At 42.5% G+C, this 23260-nt stretch overlaps 2 protein-coding genes across 2 annotated transcripts in view; one reads left to right on the top strand and one right to left on the bottom strand.

Annotated features, from left to right (window-relative positions):
* LOC145406679 (DBH-like monooxygenase protein 1) overlaps positions 1-16309 on the top strand; it is a 105845-nt gene extending 89536 nt beyond the window's left edge. Inside the window, exons 10-13 of the mRNA XM_080277776.1 lie at positions 383-526; positions 12892-13066; positions 15026-15200; positions 16035-16309. Coding sequence (XP_080133902.1) covers positions 383-526; positions 12892-13066; positions 15026-15200; positions 16035-16220 — 680 coding nt within the window. The 3' untranslated portion in view covers positions 16221-16309. The remainder of the gene's footprint in view (positions 1-382; positions 527-12891; positions 13067-15025; positions 15201-16034) is intronic.
* Positions 1-23260, bottom strand: part of LOC145406681 (DBH-like monooxygenase protein 1) — a 588166-nt gene that overhangs the window by 396071 nt on the left and 168835 nt on the right. The window lies entirely within an intron of this gene.

Below are 23260 nucleotides of genomic sequence, written 5' to 3'. Positions count from 1 at the left end.
CTTTTTCACTTCCATGGTCACTTCCCTGTTTCTTATCACTGCATTCAAAGAACCAGCAACCTTTCTTCCTTGCTGTACCTTTTCAAGCACTTAACCCTCTAAACTTCCGATCTGCTGACACTTTTTTCCCCTCGCTTATACCTACTGTATATATGAGAATCTGGCTGTGTGTTTGTTGATGGTGGTGGTGATAACTTTAACACTTCATCTCCTTAGGCAAAAACTAAATAAAGAAAGAAAGAAAGGAAGAAAGAGGAATCTCATCTCTAATTCCAGCTCTAAATTTCCTTCCCTAAATGCATGGTTTGAAAACCCTTCTTGAAATATATAACTGACTCTTTCCTGACACATTAGCTCTGTTACAACATTTGTGATACTGCAGCACGGGCAATCAGAGTTCGTCACTTCCGGGGCAACGTGGAGCTGCCACCCCTCATGGAAGACCTCAACTTCGCCGCCGACTTCCAGCAGTCCCGCAGACTTTCCATGGACGTTAAACTCTTGCCCGGGGATCACCTCACAGTAGGTAAGTATACAGATCGTAGTCTAAGTGGCTTTGGAGGTTTTGTAACACAAAATACGCTGTTACATTTACTCCCACGGTTATACTGATTATGTTCTACTCTCATTTCCTAATCTTATGCCTCGTATTAATCCTGAGCGATATTAGTCAGACACATGAAGAGGTCTTGAGAGACTGTTTTATTTAGGTAGACACTGTCCCACTCTAATTCGTCATTTTTTAAATTCCGCTGGGTGGAGTCATGCCCTTGTAAATGGCAGCCTTCTCAAGCACCTACTGGTTACCTTCCTTATGGTATTATATCAAGCTCACATCTCTAAGCCTCTAACGGGATTAAGTGCCCACAACATGGCAACGATTCCTCCTTAATTTCCTCAGCCAGAGAGGCAATATCCCGAGGTAACACAACCAATTTAGTCTGTTATTCGATTTTATTTCTGCAGAGAACTGTGAGAGTCAAGTTAGGTCATTATGCCATGAACTCCTCCCAAACTGGCCGCAATCTTATGTCAGTCACCCACGCTCCTGATGCTGGCAAAAATTATGAGAAGAAACCATTTGTACAGTCGGAAATCTACGTAGAAATGTGCCACATAACTGTGTCTGAGAATGGCCACTCGACAGCTGGAGCAAGGATGACGATGGTAAAAAAAATCTACACCTCTGCCTGAAGCACCAGTGGGATGAGGGGTAAAGCTAACAGGAAGTAGGAGCAAAATGGGATATACAGAAGAAAAGGAAAATGATGGTCGCTGATGTTTACCAGTGCTGGGCAGGTGAGGTGCGCAAACACTTGCGCAAAGCGCAGCTGCGCATTGCGCACCGCACGAGACCATGCGTAATATTGCACTTACGCACCTGCCTTGCGCACGTGTTCTGTGGATTGCGCACTGCGCAGTCCAAGGGATGCGTGGTCTTGGGAGCTTCCCGTATGTCTGGACAAGGGATGGGGGAGGCTCGGGCGGGTTGCGAGGGTTCTGCTGGGGGAAGGCGGGAGGGACAGAGGGTAGTAGCTTTTCTTAAAATGATTCAACAGACATAATGTATTTTAATATTTTTTAAATTATTATTTTTAGTAAATAATAATAAATTAAAAATAAATTATTTATTAAGAGTAGCATATGCAATTCCTTATAAAAATAATTAAAGCATATATATTACTTAAATATCCACAGCCAAATAATTTATTAGGCTGTGGATATTTGATTTAAATAATATGTTTTAATGTTTTTTGTAAGGAATTTCACATGCTGTTGTATATCTATATTAAATTATTAAATAAAACGTCTTTCGAATATGCAGATAAAAGTAAAACTGGCAACATCACGGCCTTTGTTTCCCTGTCCCTCCGTTCCGTAGCCCGCTCACTCCACTGTTTGAACTTCCACGAGTGAAAAAGTTACTACATGACAGTATTATGATACCAACACTAATGTATGGAAGTGAAGATTTGACCCTGTTGGAGGGACGGAAGTCAAGAGTGAGAGCTGTGGAAATAAATGAGTTTTTTGAGAGGAGCCTGTGGAGTTGCATGGAGAGAGAGGCTGACACATGAGGAAGTGAAGGAGCGTTGTGGTGTGGATGTGGATGTGATAGGAAGCGTTAGGAGAAACACATTGAGGTGGTTTTTTCGTATGGAGAGTGAGAGACTAACGAGGCGAGTATGTGAGTGAGGTGGAGGGGGGGAGAGGGCGGGGGAGACCAAGGATGAGATGGAGAAATGGAGTAGAGAAGTATATGAGAGAGGGGGGTGTGAGCTGGTAGCAGGGCAGTGAAATGGCGGGGGACAGGGGGACATGGAGGCGATTTGTTGCTTGTTTGTGGCCAGTGGCCACCCCTTACGGGATTAAGGCGTCTGGCAATAGACAGATAGATAGAATAATAATAAATAAAGGTAAGTATGATAATTTATTTAAATATCTCAATATTTAACAGTAATTCCCACAAATATATGTAAATGGTTTGCGCTATAGCTTAGCGACATTTTTCTTTGTAAAACGAATCCTGGTTTCTTCTTTGGTGTGTGTATGTTATAGTGTACAGTAAAGTTAAGTTAGTTTTCTTGTGAGCTTTACCTCATCCCTTTTGGTGATTAATTAAGGGTTAAGAGTGCACCGTAATATATACCCCCATAACAATATATATATATATATATATATATATATATATATATATATATATATGTGTGTGTGTGTGTGTGTGTGTGTGTGTGTGTGTGTGTGTGTGAGTGAGTGAGAGAGAGAGAGAGAGAGAGAGAGAATTTTTTTCATTTTATATCTAATTCATAAATAAATAATAAAAATTATAATATCGAGGTTCAATATGCTTTATAAATGGCAAAGGCAGAGATTAAATGCAATGTATTGATTCATACATTCTTTACCTCCACTCACCTGTGGACTGGCAGGTAAAATGAGTACCTAGGGTAACACCTAGGAAGGTAACTGTAGTAACCAGGCTACTAAGTGAATAACGCGCCACAGGCTCAAAGGCCAATGATATGGAGATAAGCACCTCGGCTAAGAGCCTCGTGGCGTCTACCCCCACCTTTACCTTTTGATGACTTCGTCCAGGGAACTTATTTTCCATGAGTGCAAAACAGCTGTCATGTGTGTGTGTGTGTGGGGGGGGGAGAGGGAGGTCTCATCACGTACAACTCACAAAAGAGGGCGTATGTGCGGGCAGGGTTGGGGTCTCACATACTCGTACGATACTCTAAAGAGGTTGGACTCACAGGCTCTTAGTCGAACCTAAACAGGGTGGACACAAAGGTACGAAACAGGTGGAGTCAAAGGTTCTTGGCATCGTCTAAACACTGGACTGAAAGGCTTTAAACAGGATGGACTCAAAGGTGATTCATCTCATCTAAACAGGGTGGACACAAAGGCTGTTCATCTCATCTCATTGGGGAGGCGGTGGCTCAATCGGTAGAGAGTTGGTCTGCAGTCCCAACGGACCCGGGTTCAAATCCCGCTGGGGCAGGGAACAGTTTAAGGATTTAAATTTCATATCAGACTTTACTGATCTACCAGAAGACCCGCCGACAAGTCATAAAAATACCCCCGCTAATACCAATACACCAGTCCTGTATGACACAGCACTAGCGTATATTCAGTATGGACGGTGGGTGTTAGCGCCAAAGTGGTGACATGTAGAGGTGTGCGGTACATAGGAGGACTACTGAGCCCTGAAAGCAGGCTGTGAATCCTATGCTCAGAGTAGGTCACATAAAAAAAAAATCTAAACAGGATGGACTCAGAGGCTGTTCATATCATCTAAACAGGGTGGACTCAAAGGCTCTTCATATCATCTAAACAGGTGGACACAAAGGCTGTTCATCTCATCTAAACTGGGTGGACACAAAGGCTGTTCATCTCATCTAAACTGGGTGGACTCAGAGGTTCTTCATCTCATCTAAACAGGGTAGTCTCAAAGGTTTGTTTCAGATCTTTCCTCTGACCAATTCCTTTGAAACTCTCTCTTTTTCCCGGAATTTGTTCTCTCTCTCTCTCTCTCTCTCTCTCTCTCTCTCTCTCTCTCTCACTCTCTCTCTCTCTCTCCTGTTGTTACTATTCTGGTCTTTCTTATTTGAAGTGTAGCATTCCTCCCCCAGTATGACAGGCATGCAGCACCCGTCTAGCTACACACTCACCCCCTTCCTGAATGAATGAGATAACCTGTAATCCCAGTGTTTCATACTGCTCTGGAACTGTTTTTGTTATTCTGGTTTCCACTTTCTATGACCTCCAGCCTTAAAAACGCAGTGTGTCTGTGTCACGAATTGGCGCGATTTTCTCTCGAAATAAACTCGTCACATTGAACTTTGGTGGGAAACCGCGAATCCTAGTGAATTCCCATAAGTATCACTCGGTCAACCGCCACTTATTCACCCGATCGGGAGTGTTTTCAGAACATTTTTCACTGTTTCATAAGTGATCGTCCTTGAGTGCAACATTAGCGAATTCGCTGAGTGATTTATTATGGGCGTGTTTTGCTCACATTAATTCTGTTACCAGTTGGCAGCTGGCCTGTCCTCGCCTCGCTTGTTTGAATTCAGTCAAGATTTGAGCACCGTGGAAGTAGGTTCGACTGGGCCAGAGCAGCATGTGTGGTAGCGTCCTTCCTCAGCCGACGCCCAGTTCCCGCCGCCGCCGTTGTCCAGTTCCTGAATTCCCACCTAGTGTGATTTGGCGAGAGGTTCAGCGAGGCAGTGTTCTTCCTCAGCAACAACGCCCAGTTTCCGCTTAGCCCACTTTTCTGACCAGTATTTTCTTCTCGTTCTTCCTAGGTTTAAGAGTTTAGCTTTTGAGTAAGCGAGTGAGTGCGATCTCCTTATTTTGAATTCATTTTGAAACATGTAATGTAAATTTATCTCATTGTAGTCAATAAATTTACAGTTTTTTTCTCTTGAGCTTAATGTAATGTAAACTCGTGTTTTATTTCTCCATAAGCTTATTCTAGTTGCAGCTCCTAGTTTGCATAAACGGTTTGCATTATTCATAACTGGTACTTAGGCCAGTCCTTCTGTATTAAGCTTAAAATCCGTTGTGCAACCAGGAGTTAATGCACCAGCAAGAACCTGTTTATCATTCATAGCATTAGTTATTGATTGTCAGGGGTGGAGTCACTTTCTTGTCAGGCTATCAGTACCAACAAACAGCATTTGTGAGTAATTAGTCTCTGCTGTGTACTGCTGAGAAAGTAAATAAATTCTCATCCTTTGAGAATCTGCGAAGTAAGCCGGCATAAAGTAATCGTTGCTTGATTCTCACAAGTCAATTCTTTGTCCTGTTCTCAAGCAATATTTAAAGTATTATTGAAAATTATTCTTTAATATTGCATATTCAAAAAAAAAAAAAAAAAAAACGTGACCTTTGGCGATGTTGCCAGGATATTAATTCCTACCTATAAAGCTATCCACGAGATAATACTCACTCACTCATACTTAGGTATTTATCATTAAAGTCTATAGGCACTATCTTACTGGTGATTATTGATTCAGTTCTATTAATTTACGTAATAGTTTTCTCAGTCACTTGTTTGTTTAATTTTCTTTTTTTACCAGTTTAATTAGATAAAACTGGTCACCACTAACCTGTGCCTATATTCTTTATTCTCGATTATTGGCATCTTTCTCTGCAAAATTGCAGTCAGTACTGAGTCGCTAGTTTACTTAGGTTGAGTTAGCATCATGGCTGCCAACATCTATGTACAGGAAGCTAGAGATATGCGGCTTAGCGACCCCCAAAAAATTCAAAACTACATCGTCTCACGGTTTAATTACAAGCAACAACTTGAGAAAGATGCCCGTGAGGAACGCGAAAGAGAACGTGAACACGAGCAAAAACAATGCGAGGAACGTGAGAGAGAACGTGAACACGACAACAACAACGCGAATACGAGCAAAAACAACGCGAACTCAAGTTAGAACAAGAGTGAGGACAACGCGATTATGAGCAATAACAACGTGAGAGAGAACGTCAACTCGAGTTAGAACAACGAGAGAACGTGAATACGAGCGAGAACAACGAGAACACGAACGTGCCAAGCGAGAAGCACACGAAAAACATGAAATTGAGATGTTGAAGCTCAAGCGAGACTCCTTGGCTTCAGACACATCCAGTGCAGTTGGCCCAAGCTCCACGAGTGCTATCCCTGTACATATTATGGCGACCCCGCACATCAAGCTTCCCCTATACAAGGAAGGCGAACAAATCGAGCCATACATAGCTCGCTTTGAAGACATGGCTCAACTGTACCAGCTGGATGATGCAGCTAAGCGGCTTCAGTTTCTTAGCCTGTTTGAGGGCCCTGCACTCTATTTTCTCCACAGAATTCGTGGAGACAATCTCACGTATGAGATGATGAAGGCAGCACTCATCAAAGAGTATGGTCTCACAGTTGACGACGCCAAGAGTCAGTTCACGAGGGCGTGTTAACAGGAAAAAGAGACTGCCGTTCAGTTTCTTGACCGACTTACTGCTTACTTATGTGAGTGGATGGAGAAAGATGAAACTCCTTCCACGTGTGAGGGGATAATCGACCTTATGCTGCGCACGCAGCTAGAAAAGTAGTGGCCCACTGAATTTATGGCTCAGCTTAAGATCTGCCAGGTAAAGTATGCCAGCCAAATGGTGGAGAAGGCTGACGCATTCTTCACTGCATACATGTATCAAACTCGCAAGCAGCATACCTGGAACAGGAAACCTGATAAATCTGGGAAACCATCTCAGACTGAACCCCAGCAACAAGGCCGTTCTCAGAATAATGGCCAAGGTCCAAAACCACAGAAGAAGGACCAGGGGCAAAACACTCAGAAGCCTGAGTGGAAGCAGTACGACAAGCAGAACCCTAACAGCAGCAGTACCGGTATTTCAAGCAGCAGCAGGGCAAGGACAAACCACATAACCCTCAGTCAGGACAATCGACTTTAGTGTATCGGAGGCAGGATGCAAATGCAGCCCTTATGCCACAACAAGCGTACAGTGGTGCCAACCCCACCAGTACAGGTACTTCCCCGCAGTTCACTAGTTCCCCAGCGACAGTCAACCCGCCTCCACAGGTGGTCAATGCTCCAGCTCCTCAGATGGTGAGCATGACCCCTCAGGTATCAAGTTCTCTGGGCACCACATTTGCTGCATCGTTTGTTCTGCAGTCTCACCAATGACTGGCTGCTATCTCCTCAGACCCTTCCACCAGTAACATTGCCTTTCTTGTACAGCCAGGGTTTGTGGGAGGTGTTTCTGTAAATGTGCTGAGAGATAATGGTTCCTCAGGTTGCTCTGTCAAGCAAAGTTTAGTTCGGCCCGACGAGTACACGGGTAAGCAGATCCAAGTTAGACTTATTGATGGGTCAGTGAGATTGTTCCCTGAGGCACATATCCAGGTTGCATCTCCTTTCTACACTGGCTTGACAGCTGCTGTTGTCATGCCATAACCCTTGTTTGACCTCATTATCGGCAACATACTGGGCGTCAAAAACAGATGCACCATAGATGTTGCTACTCAGACTTCGGCTGTTGCAGTAACACGAGCCACAGCCAAGGCTCCGAATTGTGTCACCCCGTTGACCGTCGCAACGCCGCAAGATTTGATTTGTAGTCAAGATGTTGTCCAAGAACAACAGTCTGACCCGACACTTGCCTCAGTGCATAAGAAGCTGGAGGGTAAAGTGATTAAGTATTCACGGGGAGGTCAAGCCAGGTTCCTTCGCAAGCGAGAACGGCTATACCGTGAGTCACAAACACCCCAGGGTGAGGTTCGACTGTAGTTTGTCATTCCCGCGAAGTATCGCCGGGCAGTGTTCGAATTAGGTCATTGTTCAGTCGTGGGAGGTCACATGGGCCAAAAGAAAACCTCTGACTGCATCCATGCTGACTTTTTCTGGCCAGGAATGGGACAGGAAATAAAAAGGCTTGTGTGTTCCTGTTATGTGTGTCAGCGTACCACTGACCGGGGATGTGTCCGTCCTGCGCCATTGAAACCAATGCCTGTAATATCTGAACCGTTCGAGAGAGTAGCAGTTGATATTGTTGGTCCAGTCTCCCCTAGGGCAAGTGACGGATCAAGGTATATCCTCACTATTGTTGATTTTAGCACAAGATGGCCTGAAGCCATGGACCTTAAGAATATAGAGGCCTTAAGAGGTCTTAAGCGACCGGGGTTCACAGTTCACCTCTGCAATGATGAACGAAGCATTCAGGCTGTTGTCCATTCGAGGCCTGCGAACTACGCCTTATCATCCCATGTGTAACAGGCTGTGTGAGAGGTTTAATGGGACTCTCAAGAAGATGTTAAAGCGCATGGCTGCCGAACAGCCAAAGGAATGGCCGCGGTTCATTGCTCCTCTTCTGTTTGCTTATCGAGAAGACCCACAGCAGTCCTTGAAGTTCTCATTCTTTGAACTGGTGTATGGAAGGTCGGTCCGTGGACCACTTCAAGTCCTTCGCGAGTTATGGGACGATGAAGAACCTGACCCTGAAGTCAAGACCACCTACACCTACATCCTTGATCTAGCTGACCGCCTCCAGTCGACGTGCGAGTTAGCTAAGGAAGAATTGATCAAGGCGCGAGAAGTTCCGAAAGCCTATTATGATAAGAAGGCAAAACTTCGGAAGTTTAGTCCAGGCGATAAGTGCTTGGTGTTACTCCCCACTGCCCAGAACAAGTTGCTGGCACAGTGGAAGGGTCCATTTGATGTAGTAGTGCGCATTTCAGACCTCAACTACATAATTCAGATGGGGAATCTTCGCAAAAGGTTCCACGTTAACATGTTGAAGGCTTATCATGAGTCAAACCCTGAGGAGACTGGCCTACGAGTAGGTGACGATAGTGACCAGCCACTGGAAGAAACCGGGGCAGCCGCGGTGATCCCAGCTGATGACCATGATGACGAGTCCTCAACCGCTCAGTTCTGTCAGGAAGAGACTGTCGGAGATGTTTTACTTAACACTGACTTAGCATTGGGTGATCCGAATGCCATAAGGTCACTGCTCTGTCGGTATGCTGATGTCTTCTCTGACCAACCTAGACTTGCAAAGGTTGACTGTCACAAGATTGAGTTGACCAGCAATATTCCTGTAAAGGTTAAGCCATATCCGATTCCCATGCGACTACTGGGCGCAGTAGACAACAAAATTGCTGACATGGAGATTGCAGGTATTATTGAAAAGTCCTCATCTCCTTACTGCAGTCCAATGGTAGTAGTTCGCAAGAAAGATGGTGGAGTCAGGATTTGTGGCAACTATAGGAGGCTCAATGCAATCACCAAAGTGGATGCTGAGCCGATGGGTGACCACATTGCCATCTTCTCCAAGCTGGCAGGGTCACGATGTTTCACAAAGCTCGATTTGGCGAACGGATTCTTTCAGATTCCCCTTCACCCCGAGAGCGGTCAGTTCACTGCCTTTGCTACTCCAAGGGGGTTGTATCAGTATAAAGTCCTCCCATTTAGACTTACCAATTCCCCAGCAGTATTCAATTGTGCCATGAGACAAGTGCTCCATGGTATCGTACGAGTAGAGATGTTCGTTGATGATGTCCTCGTTCATTCTGCCACGTTGGAGGAGCACCTCAGACTCTTGGAAATTGTCTTCAGTAGACTCCAGAGTTTCAACATGACTGTGAAGCCTAGCAAGTGAAAAATTGCTCACAGTGAGGTGGAGTTCCTCAGACATATTGTTGGTAACAATCGCTGCAGGTGTCAGGGTGACAAGATTACGAAAGTTAGAGAAGCCCCGAGACCCGTGACCAAGAAACAGGTTCGGGCATTCCTTCGCCTAGTGGGGTATTATAGGAGTTTTATCCCGAACTTTGCTCTTATTGCCCAACCATTGTACGAGGTGCTTTGAAAACTTGCTCCAAACACCATTGAATGGGGAGAAATGCAAGAGAGATCTTTTGCCGCCATTAAGAATATGCTGTGTAAGGAGCCTATCTTGCAGCTGCCTGATTCCAACAAACCTTTCATATTGCGCACTGATGCTTCACAAGATGGAGTAGGTGCCGTATTAATGCAAGAATCAGAAGGTGGAATTTTCCCAGTGGCATACCACAGCCGTAAGCTAAAACCCGTCAAGAGGAATTACAGTAGGCTACTGTTGAGAAGGAACTCTTGGCCGTGGTTGATGGTGTTAAGAAATATTACTATTATTTATATGGGGCACCATTCACTCTAGAAACTGATCATATGCCACTCACTAGTCTCAGCATGACCAAGACGGCTAAAGCAAGATTGACACACTGGACACTGTATTTGCAGCAGTTTAACCTTGTTGTGAGATACATCAAGGGAAGTGACAATGTAGGCGCAGACCTGATGTCTCGCCTGTTAGCTGATAACTAACACGGGTCCCATTAGCAAATTGCAGCGTTTGATGTCCTGCACAAACGCCCAGTCTTTTTGCTAATTAGGTATAAGGTTTAACCAGTAAACTGGGTTCCATTAGCAAATCGCAGCATTTGATGTCCTGCACAGACGCCCAGTCTTTTCGCTTATGACCACGTTCCCTGGTTAATTTAGCGAATTGCAGCGTTTGATGTCCTGCACAAACGCCCAGTCTTTTCGCTAATTAGGTATAGAGTTTAACCAGTAAACTGGGTCAGCGTTTGATGTCCTGCAGAGATGTCTTGACTATGTTTCCTGGTTAATAATGTAAATAGTGTACTTTTTGTAACATAAGTACTGATTGCTAGGCAGAGAGAGAGAGAAATGACACTTTTGATGCTCCACCTTGATTGCTTTTACAGGTGCAGCTGGCGGGTGCAGCATTGCCGTGCAGATCAACTGGCCATCCCTGCCGCATGCTGCCACCTCTTCTCTTCTGCCTCATCGTCATTATTTACTATTGATTTGTATTATATCATTTTACATGTAGGTACAGTTACACCACAACTGTCACACCTACACCATGTATTACATACATCACGCTACATAACAATTAGTTGTTAATGTAAATGTAGCGAACTTTTTGCTCAGTTTGACCTGAGTACAGGATTTTTCACCGTCGTCACAGAGTTTTCTCCTCAAGCTTGCTTCTATTAATGTAAATACGAGGTTTTTTCGCTCACTGGCGACTGTGACTTTCTCCTGTAGCAGGATAGCACACACACCACAGTGTGAATCTTGTGTGACTGAGTTAGGATTTATATATATGTATATATCGTAAAAAGTTTTTGTAGAAAAATTTTGTTTTTTGATGGGGCATAATGACACGAATTGGCGCGATTTTCTCTCTAAATAAACACGTGACATTGAACTTTGGTGGGAAACCGCGAATTCTAGTGAATTCCCATAAGTATCACTCGGTCAACCACCACCTATTCACCTGATCAGGAGTGTTTTCAGAACATTTTCACTGTTTCATAAGTGATCGTCCTTGCGCGCGACATTAGCGCATTCGCTGAGTGATTTATTATGGGCGTGTTTTGTTCGCATTAGTTCCGTTACCAGTTGGTGGCTGGCCTCAGTCCTCGCCTCGCTTGTTTGAATTCAGTCGAGATTTGAGCACCGTGGAAGCAGGTTCGACTGGGCCAGAGCAGCGTGTGTGGCAGCGTCCTTCCTCAGCCGACGCCCACTTCCCGCCGCCGCCGTTGTCCAGTTCCTGAATTCCCACCTAGTGTGATTTAGCGAGAGGTTCAGCGAGGCAGTGTCCTTCCTCAGCAACGACGCCCAGTTTCCACTTACCCCACTTTTCTGACCAGTATTTTCTTCTCATTTTTCCTAGGTTAAAGAGTTTAGCTTTTGAGTGAGCGAGTGAGTGCAATCTCCTTATTTTGAATTCATTTTGAAACATGTAACGTAAATTTATCTCATTGTAGTCAATAAATTTACAGTTCTTTTCTCTTGAGCTTAATGTAATGTAAACTCGTGTTTTATTTCTCCATATGCTTATTCTAGTTGCAGCTCCTAGTTTGCATAAATGCTTTGCATTATTCATAACTGGTATTTAGGCCCGTCCTTTTGTATTAAGCTTAAAATCCGTTGTGCAACCAGGAGTTAATGCACTAGCAAGAACCTGTTTATCATTAATCATTAGTTATTGTCAGGGGTGGAATCACTTTCTCGTGAGGCTAGCAGTACTAATAAACAGCATTTGTAAGTAATTAGTCTCTGCTGTGTACTGCTGAGAAAGTAAATAAATTCTCGTCCTTAGAGAATCGGCGAAGTAAGCCGGCATAAAGTAATCATTGCTTGATTCTCACAAGTCAATTCTTTATCCTGTTCTCAAGCAATATTTAAAGTATTATTGAATATTATTCTTTAATACTGCATCTTCAAAAAAAAAAAAGTGACAGTCCAAGCATCTCGAAATTAACGCATATCTGGATTTGGCATTTTCTTGGTTCAAATCTCTTTTGAAAGATTTCAGCCCTGGGTTATTTGTTTTCATAAAAACAGGCATGCCCGTGAAATGAGAAAGTGTGTGTGTGTGTGTGTGTGTGTGTGTGTGTGTGTGTGTGTGTGTGTTCTTTCGTATTAGGGTACTACAAACACTCTGTTGCTAATAGTTCTTCGACCTCCGTGTTTTCTTTTTACAAGTTGTCTGGGTTTTACTTCACCCCATCATTAGATGGAGAAGAGATCATCTTGAAGATGAGGATGATGATGACTGTATATTCTCTACTTCTTTTCAAGATAAGTTTGATCCGATTATCAACGAGAAAGTCAGGTTGATGATTGTTTCTCTTCACGTTAGGTCGGGATAGGTTACAGAATGACTGCTAGATTAAGTTAAATGGGAAGAAAAGTCAGGAAATGATGGCGACAATGTTGATTCTCCTGTCTTGCTTTACGTCAAGATGGGTTAAGTGAGGTGAGGAAAAAAGATCTGGTTTGATAATGCTGGTTCTACTTATTTTCCGGTTAGAGTGTGACTACGACAGTCGCAACAGAGATAATGCCACGTTCACTGGGTTTGGAACGCGGGATGAGATGTGCCAAGCCAACCTCTTCTACTATCCTCGCTTCTCTCTTGCCCGTTGCCGCTCATCACCACACCCGGAGATTCTCAAGGATGTGTTCCGCCTAAAAAGCTTCCCTGAGTGAGTGTATCATGTCAGTTGTTTATTGTGTTTTGTGTTATACTGCTCTAGATTCTAATGATTGAATAGTCTTAACTTCCTGAATCTGAGTTAATGTGAAATTAGTTTTAGTTCATCCTAGGTCCTCCTCTGGGCCGATGCTTTTGTGTCTTCTGAAGTCAACACAGTATTAGCATGGGAGCATAATTCATTCATTTGTGCACCGTTTTCACAAAACCAAGAGGCGTGTACGTTTCTTTATCTCAGAGGACAAAGCATCAGGAAGCGAACAGATAGGCAAATAATTATGAGCTAATTCTAAACACAGATGTACAGTCAGGGAAAGTTCTGCATTACCCACTGTTCGGAGCATTGGTGGTCGACAATACTCACGATGCAGCAGCCAGACCCCCCGTGTCTGGTAACTGTCAGTGGGAGGGAGGGTGGCTGGGGTTGGGAGGGTTTGGAGAGTTGCTCACGTCACAGTATCCCGACGTATTATCAAAGTTCGAAAGCTGCATGTTGTTTGTATTGATACCACACTGTTCTCTGAGTCTACATTACTGCATATACTACAATACATGTTTACTATCAAAGGTATTCATCTTTGCCTTCGTTTTGTAATGTTCAATAGGAATGACAGATATGAGACTGATCTTATAGTTAGGACTTCGCATGTCATTCTTTCTAAAGGAAAAACGAAGTCTATTAATCACTTATATATATTCTTCCTTTATTATTATTACACACTACCCTAGACTCTAACTTCGAAATAAATAATTACTAGAATCACACTGGAAATGTTTTCAGGAGGATATATATAGTAGGATGACAGGAGAAATTTATAAGAATTTACACACACACACACACACTATATATATATATATATATATATATATATATATATATATATATATATATATATATATATATATATATACACACACACACAGGAGAGAGAGAGAGAGTGGCTTTGTTTTTGTGTCAACACAAAACATATGTTATATTGTCACGAATATCCCCTGGAGAAACGTCGAGAGGGAATGAAAGCATTCAAACCTCTGTCCCTACTCAGCAAACTTCTGTAACTTTTCTGACAACATTAACTCTGCAGACATTTCCTTTATTTTGTAAATAAAATGCTAGAGTCATATTGTCATCTATCCTTACTAAATTAACACATCGTTCAAGTCATACATTGTGGACTTACACGTGATTCCCAACTATCACCAAACCCTACTGTGCCCCCAATCCCCCGCCTCCCCCTCCTTCACACACAGTTACCAGACAAATGAGGTCTTGCTGCTGCTTCACACTCACCCGTCTCACACCAGTGCTTCGGGAGGTGGGTAATGCGGAACTTTCCCCGACTGTACCTCGCCACAAGCAATGGTCCACAAGTCACATACATCACTAGGAACCTGAACTTGGCCAGCTATATAGTCACACGGCATACCTTTGGCTACATTGTGAGAGTAATAGTTATTCTGAAGATATTACGGTATGCTTGACATTACTCTGACTTCAAATTATATGGTTGTGTATAATCCATAACTAACATGAGCATATAATTCATACGCTAAAGAGGACTTGATAGAGGCGTCAGTAACTTCTTTTATCACTTTTACGTAATTCCAGCAATGAATCAATACAACATCGCTCACTGAATCATTGTGACACAGTAACTATTCTGTACATTGCAAGAAATAACAGACAAGTTCCTATTTTATCTTGTGTTCAACCTAGGCGCGGCTAAACTGGACCTAACAACATGGCAGATGGCCCACTTACGGTAACATCAATTGAAGACCTTAGTGGAGCGCTGCCGTTTGCATCTCTGTGTTCAAAACCCCTACCCTAACATGAATAATATCGCCTGGGGATAGCAAGAATAAAATTGGAAATGCAGTACCGGGTTCAAGATGTTAAAGACCATCGTGCAATCATCAGGCATTCTAACCCATTTTCTTCTTCTTCCAGAGACCTGAACTTGGCCGCCTATATATTAGACCCAGAGGTGGGTGACGGACGGCGGTACCAGGAGGCAGTGAATACGCTGCCCTGGGACACCCTTGACCGTCAGCTTATCAACAACAGGCTCACATATGGCGACCACGTCATCAAGTGCCAGTACGACTATGGCGACTCCTTGAAAGTAAGTGTTGACCTTTGACTTGCCAGGCCCTCTGACATAGCATAATCCCACTGATCAGAGATAATGCTAATCCAAGAAGGTAAGCCTTTGCCAGTTACCTTTGACTAGCTTGCTCTTTTGTCCAGAGATCATTGTAAACAACCTTTGGCCTAACACATTGCTAATTCTTGAAAGTCTTTGTCTTTTACTGGCTAATCCCGTTGACTTGATCTAAAGCAACACTAATTCTTTTGACCAAATATAATAGTCATTCTTTGACCTAACATAATACTAATTCCCTTGATTTAATATAATATAATTACTTTGACCTAACTTAAAACTAATTCCTCTGACCCAGCTTAATGCTAATACGTTTGATCTGACATACTGCTTATTCCTTTCACCTGACGTACAAGTAATGCTAACTTCTTTTAACTGACATGAGACTACTAATACCTCCAACCTGACATAGTGCTAATGTCTTCGACCTATCATGCTCCTAATTTCTTTGACATGACATACTGTTTACCCTTTTGACTTGTCATGATGCTTATTCCTTTGACCTAACAACGGTACAATTAAATTTGTGTCATTATGATACTATGCCTTTTTTATCTTAACCAGTCCCAGATTTCTGTCCCCTTTCAGCTAATCTCGCGTAGATTGTGGCAGAATCAGATACTACCACAGCACTGCAAACTTTCATTCCACCGCATCATACCTTAGTGTTAACCTCTTTTTGCTGTTCAGTAGTGAAGATCGAGAGATGGCATTTTTAGGCCAGATTACAGTAAAAGCAGTACAGTTGACGGTATTTCTCGTAGTTTCTCTCCTAAAAGGTGTTCTCTCTGGCAGCTGTCCACGAACCTGACCCGGTACCCAAGAGCAACACCTTACGTCCCCCCTGAAGACAAGGCCTGTGCCCATGTCCACATGTCCACCGCCCACTTGGTGCCCTCCAGTGGCCGCCCCTCTACCCCCTTGGCTGGCCTGGTCCCCATCCTTTTCCTCACAGTGATGTTGGCCCCCCTCGCAGTGTGAGGAGTCTCGCCTCCACCACACTGGTAGGGGTGGCTTCCTCACACTAGGGCCTGTATTTACTGTATAGATTCTTTGAACCCCTTCATTCCAGTAACATCTTTTGTATTTGTAAAGCAGTTGGCTGTAATTTTCACGTATCATGTGCATTCTCAGCTGGAATACTGCTCACTTCTATGGAGTTGATGTAGAGAGGTTGCACTAAAACAACTGGACAAAAATCAGAACAAAACTATAAGAATAATTCATATCCTTTCAATTTCAAATGAACTACATCCCCTACAGGTTAGCCAGAGTGTTGCCACTCTTGCATTATTTTACAGATAATTTTATGGCAAATGCTCAGAAGAAGTTGCATCCATTGTGCCTTCTACGCCCTCTCCCGTGCTACCTGGGCATCTGGTAGCGCTCATGACTGGATTATCACTCTGCCATATTGCAAAACTTCTGCCCATTAGAATTCCTTTATTCCTTGAACTGCATGTCTTTGGAACTTGCTTCCTCGGATTAGCTTCCCTACAAACTTCAACCTTCAGCAGATGAAGCCCAACAGTTACAGATTGTTTTTATGACTCGGGGACACTTGAAATCTGATGAATGTATTTTTTTTTTAATTTAGTTTGCCATCTGTTCATCTTGTTAAAAAAAAAAAAAAAAAAAAAAAGCACAAGACATTTCGTAGTTAAATCACAATGAAAATTTATTAATTTATATATTAAATACAGAAGATGAACAGAAGAAGGAAAACAAATTAAATACAGGAAAAAACTCCATGTACTGTACCAGATTACAGGAGTCCTCCATTCAACACACAAAATCCGTAACAGTGTGACTTGAACTACTGTGAGTTGAAGTTTGGAGGAAAATTAATCTAGTGAAGCGAATTTCACAGAGAAGCGGCTCGGGGAAGAATAAAGGAATTCTGATAGGGAAAAATAATAGTGTGATAATAGTAAACTGCTATGGAGACTTGCGTATCCTGTAACTTGCTTAGGGTCATTTATAAACACTTCTGATTTTCTGCTGAGAATGACAAATTTTATTCGAGATTCTACAATATATTATCATATATTCCTGGCTGTTAACATATTTACTCTATTATTATTATTATTATTTTTTTAATCATTATTGGACTGGACAAACTTAGGCTATCTGGACGTTGCTATTCCTCACCCTGCCCTAGGGTGGGAAAAGGGATGCGGATGATGATGATAATGATAATGATGATGATATTATTATTATTATTATAATTATTATTATTATTATCAATATTATCATTATTAAAAATAGAATAGAATATAGACGCTAGGGCGTCAATCAGGTGATGGGAAGCCAAATTGGAAATTTTGATGCGCAGTGTTATTAATTTACTTTTTTTTATTAATTTACTTTTTTCTGGTTTTCTTTACCTATCATATTGAAGTTTTTTTTTTTCCCACCTGTCTACCAGATTGACGCCGGGGTGCATATTCCTAATGTTTATTGCTATTCAGCACTCAGAGAAATAAAGCCACTCAGCACACGCAGTGAGTGTGGGGGTGTGAGAGGGGTTTAATCAGTTACCGGTATCCCCGCAGTATAGAAACTAATATGACGGGTAACTTGCCCCATTTGTGAACAGATATAGTAGGTTAGGTTAGGTTAGGGTAGTGACTAATCAATAACCTAACCTACTATACCTGCCCACAAAAGAAGCAAGTTACACGTTAAACTATTTTTCATTACTTGTATGGGGATAGCTAACTAGATCCTCCCCAGTACCCCCAAAGTCACTGCGTATGTCGACTGGTTTTAAATTCTCCAAGTGCCAAACAGCAATAGACATCGGCAATATGCCACCTATGCCACCGGGATACTTGATTAAAAAAAAAAAAAAAAAAAAAAATCAGTAGGCGATGATGGCCAACTCTAAGTGGTCCAAGTTCTGGCCCACCCCGGGTACAAACTATACATAGCACTGCTAGTGACCAGAAGTGAGCTTAAACACTGAATGTAATTTTTTTTTTTTTTTATGGAGGTACTCCAGTGTAACATCCCACCCAAGAATCATGGCCCAGGCTTAATAATTTTCAGTTCCTTAGCATTTCGCTAGAGCAAGGTCGTTTTTCATATTTTCGCACTTGATGAACCTGATCCTTGGCCTGCGGATATAAGTCTTGCATACAGGAAGTCTTGCATATACGAGCACTTGTAGTGCTCATTAACGTCTACAAGCAAGCAAAGTTTCAGTTGATTCCATCCACCCACAGCAGAGCTAGGGAACTTGATATCTGCAGAATGGCCCACCAGAGGTATAATTTCTAGGTGGCGCTGCCAGCGACTGGAAGTGAGTTTCAGCAATAAATGTCATTTTGTATGGAGGTACTCCAGTGCAACATTCCACCCAAGGATCATGACCTTGGCTTAATAATCTTAGAAGCCTTAGCATTCCATGCAAGCACAGTAGTGATTTTAGCTAATTCCACTATTTTTGCATTTGGTGACCTTTGACCCCTGACCTGGTCAATGTAACACATAGGTGTACAGTACAAAGTTCCATTACTAGTCAGTGTCTATAAGGATGCAAAGTTTCATTCAAATCCATCAAGCTGCTGGGGAAGTAGCAAGGCATTTTTGAAAACTGGTACTGGTTGCTAGGGACACTGAGGCCAATTTTCGCAGGGTTGTCACTCGAAAACTAGACGAGAGAGAAGAAAAACGGAAGGCACACGTACGATAGGGAATAAACTCAAGATTATGCCAAAAGAAGTCAGAGCTTTCTACATCCATTAGTAATGTTTCTACAGTTCAAAAAGTGAAAATTCTTTTGGCTGTTGCTAGGCAACTACTTGTTGCCCAGCAAACAAAGACTTGCTGACACAACTACGTCATAGGCTTGTCATTGTGTCCAACTTTGGTCAGAACTGGTTAATTCTGAAGGAAAAAAGTGTCTGCCACAATAAAAACAAGACAAACCAGTTAGCAATCATGATCAGCTCTTAGTGGACCAAGCTTTGTCAGCGACTGGAAGTGAGCTTTGGTTTGAAAAATCACTCCTGTATGGTGGTACTGAAGGACAACATCCCACCCAAGAATCATAGCTGTGGATCAATAACCTTCAGATCCTTAGCATTTTGTGCCAGTCATGATTTTAGTGATTTTCCAATGAACTGCACTTGATGACAATTGACCTCTGATGTGGTGGATATAGGTCCTGTATATACGGAGCACACTTCTAGTACTCATAAACGTCTATAAGCATGCAAACTTTCTTTCAATTCCATGAACCCATTGTGGAGCTCGGGAACTTGAAATCTGCCAGATGGGCCCACCAGAGATACAACCTCTAGGTGGCACTGCCAGCGACTGGAAGTGAGTTTCAACACTAAATCTCATTTTGTGCAACATTCCACCCAAGAATCATGGCCCTGGCTCAATAATCTTCGGAGCCCTAGCATTTTGCACGTGCATAGTCATGATTATAGCTATTTTCACCATTTTTTCGTTTGATGACCTTTGACCCTTGACCTGGCCAATGTAGCACATAAGTGTACGATAGAAATTGTAATACCAGTCAATGTCTATATGCATGCAAACTTTCATTCAGTTCCATTGAGCTGCTGGGGAACAAGGGGGGCATTTTTGAAAAATGGTGCTGGTTGCTAGGGATGCTGAGACCAATCTTTGCCAGTATGCCACTCAAAAACTAGAGGAAAGAGAGGAAAAGTGGATGCCATGCATCCGATGGGGAATGACCTCAAGATTACGCCTAAAGAAGTCAAAGCATTCTACGCCCATTAGTAATGCTTCTACAACTCAAAATGCGAAAATTACGAAAAAATCGTTTTTTCGGCCGTTGCTAGGCAACGAGTAGTTGCCTAGCAACCAATACCTTGTGGACACAATTAGGTCATAGGTTGGTCACTGTGTCCAAGTCTGGTCGGAATCACTTAATTCTGAGGAGAAGTGCCTGCCACAATTAAACAAAATGCCAAACAAGAAAATGTGACTAACAACAAGGGCAGCATGAGCTGTCCAAAGGAAAGACCAAAAGAAAGAAACCAAGCAAGAAAACATGACTAACAATAAGGGCAGCAAGAGCTGGCAAAAAAAAATTACATTATTTGTTTCTGTCCTGTCGGTCGCAAAACTGATGACCATTTCAGACCAACTTGTACCACTGTGAAAGCTCTGATGCACTGCTATAGATCTGTTTTCACCTGACAGTGCCAGGTCAATCCCACAACTTGGAAATTTGATGAGCCTTAGTTATGGTGCCGAATTTAATCCTTGGTTACCAGTCAAAACAACTTTCCCCTCAGACTACATTTGGCATCAACAGAGTTGAAAGGGGTTTGGGATTTTTGTCATAAGAACAAATGTACTGCTGAGCTTAGCTACATCCATGGTTTAGTGTCTTAATTTCCCTATCGAGGAATAGTTCACATGAAAACTATACTCACATACTGACATTGTGTATATTGTTACAATACAATTGCAACCAAATTTTTTGCATTTTCACAATGAACTCAATTTACATAAGTGGTCACATATATTTTTAAAACAAATATAGCTTAATTTTTAGGTATATTTAATACAGCCATATTCTTCCAATTCCAGTTAATTTAAAGTTTTTACTATTTCTTTGGCTCCAATGTGTATTTAACCCCTTCATACACAATCACACGTTTATTGTCATTTGGGTCTTGCTGTGACAGTACACATTGACGCTTTTGGTGTCAATAAAGCATAAATACTTTCGTCAGAGGAAGAGTTTTCGGCCGATCGGCGTCATTTTTGGAGGTGTCATGGCTTCCCTGCTTCTCGTCAAAAGTAATAGGTTGGCAACTGTGGGTCCTGATACCAGCAAGAGTGTTGATAGGTTATTCAGTACCAAATGAGCTGTGACTGGGGAAGGTACTGCACACTTCTGTCCGTTTAAATTTCCACTCTTACCCCTGTCCTGGCCGTGCAACATATTTCACTATACCAATAGTGCTTGTGTATAGTGTTTGGGCACTGTTGTGATTAGATTTGGTGTTTGCAATAGGAAATTTGGTGTTTGTGAAGCATTCCTGGTCATTATCAGCCACTGGCCCAACGAAGATTGTGCTACTGTTTCTAATCAACTACACTGCCTGTACCCTGCAACAAATGTGAGTATTCAGCTATAAAAATTAATGACAGTGAATCATGTGAATATAATGTGCATATCTAGTGTACAAAGAATAATTGGTGAAATACGTGCAGTAGCTTAGAGGAAGGCAGGAAACCACCCTACAGTCACGACATGGCATGGGTACACTGTAGTTTTTTGCATTTTTCTCGAAAACTATGAGGCCTTGGATCTCCATCATGGGCTCAAATGAAAGCCAATGAAATTCTGCATGGGATGATAAAATAAAAACATAACAGTGGCAGAAAAGTTTTTCGTTAGAGCTCCCCAAATAAAAAAACCTTTTGTCTGTCAGAAATGGGTTTTATTTTTTCGCTTATTACTCGAACACCATACCTCGTATGAAACTGGGACCTGCGGCATTCGAAAGCTAATAAAATTCTCTTTCCAATGATTGTATAACATGTAGAGATTGATTAGTAAACATTCGACTTATGATGTTGGGAATTGGGATGTATGCTCCTGAATGTTTATTTACACGGTCCTAATGTACATAGTATTTTTTTTTTCTTATTGTGCAGAACAAACATCGACGAATAGGAATATGTGGGTTTTGTGGCAAAGTAAATATGTTTGAATGGTGAAAATAAGCCATGAATACACATTTTTGGGGTTGTGTGGTGGGCAGGGGGGGAGGGGAGAAAAGCCAGCGCTTCATGTCCCAGAAAACTTATTAACTTAACCATGCACAAAAGGGTTAACTTAGATGTAGGTGTGATTTTTTTTCTCAGATTGGGAGATTGCCATCACTCTGCACGCCTTAAGGGAGACAGTATCATGTTGAGCACAGAAATGGCACTTCACAAATACATAAGTGTCAATCATTTATATACTTTAGCTGTCTTTTCTTGCAGCTCTTACGACACCAAGGCTCGTATTCTCGGCAGTTAAGGAAGCTCCCAAACACCTCTTCCTTACCCATTTATTCTTGGATAAGGTTGGCTAATATCGTTGTGTACGTAGTGTGATGAGTAAGGATGGAGGTTTGGAGGGTGAAGTGCTTGAAAGGGTACAGCAGGGTAGAAAGGTTGCTGGTTCTTTGAAAGCAGTGATAAGAAACAGGGAAGTGAGCATGGAAGTGAAAAAGTTACTTCATGACAGTATTGTGATACCAACTCTAACGTACGGAAGTGAAGCTTGGACGTTGTTGGAAGGACACAAGTCAAGAGTGAGAGCAGTGGAAATGAGTTATTTAAGAGGAGCCTGTGGGGTCACATGGAGAGACAGGCTGACGAATGAGGATATAAAGGAGCGTTGTGGTGTTGATGTGGATGTGATAGGAAGTGTTATGAGGAACACACTGAGGTGGTTTGGCCATGTGGAGAGGATGGAGGGTGAAAGACTGACGAAGAGAGTGTATGTGAGTGAGGTGGAGGGGGAAAGAGGGAGGGGGAGGCCGAGGATGAGATGGAGAGATGGGGTGGAGAGGTATATGAGAGAGGGGGGTGTGAGTTGGGAGCAGGGGAGTGAAATGGCGGGGGACAGGGCGACTTGGAGGCGATTTGTTTGTGGCCACCCCAAACGGGATTGAGGCGTCTGGCAATAGATAGATAGATAGACGTTATTAATGCAGAATATGGTGATGTCAGACTGATTTTAGTAACACAGAAGATGGCAAGGAGTAATAGGGAAAATAAATCACTTAAAGGTATTAGAGGACTTCCCTAACTGACGAGAATACAGGATTTGAATTCGAGGTGACCACTGTCCTTCATATGCTTCAAGATATAATTTCAATACAAAGTTACATGTATTATGCATAGCCATCAGTCAACTATCTCATCAGTGGATTGTACCATTAGTCACCTCAGCTGTCAACGTGGATAGTCCCGTGGATCCCACACCCCTCAACCCATGGCCTGTTAAAATTTATTCAGATAAAGGCTAC

Source organism: Coenobita brevimanus, chromosome 71 (genome assembly GCF_032717465.1).
Source record: "Coenobita brevimanus isolate Jiangsu-jjx chromosome 71, ASM3271746v2, whole genome shotgun sequence".
NCBI classification, from domain to species: Eukaryota; Metazoa; Arthropoda; class Malacostraca; order Decapoda; family Coenobitidae; genus Coenobita; species Coenobita brevimanus.
Note: the sequence above shows the minus strand (reverse complement) of the source record. Positions and strands in the feature narration are given on the sequence as shown.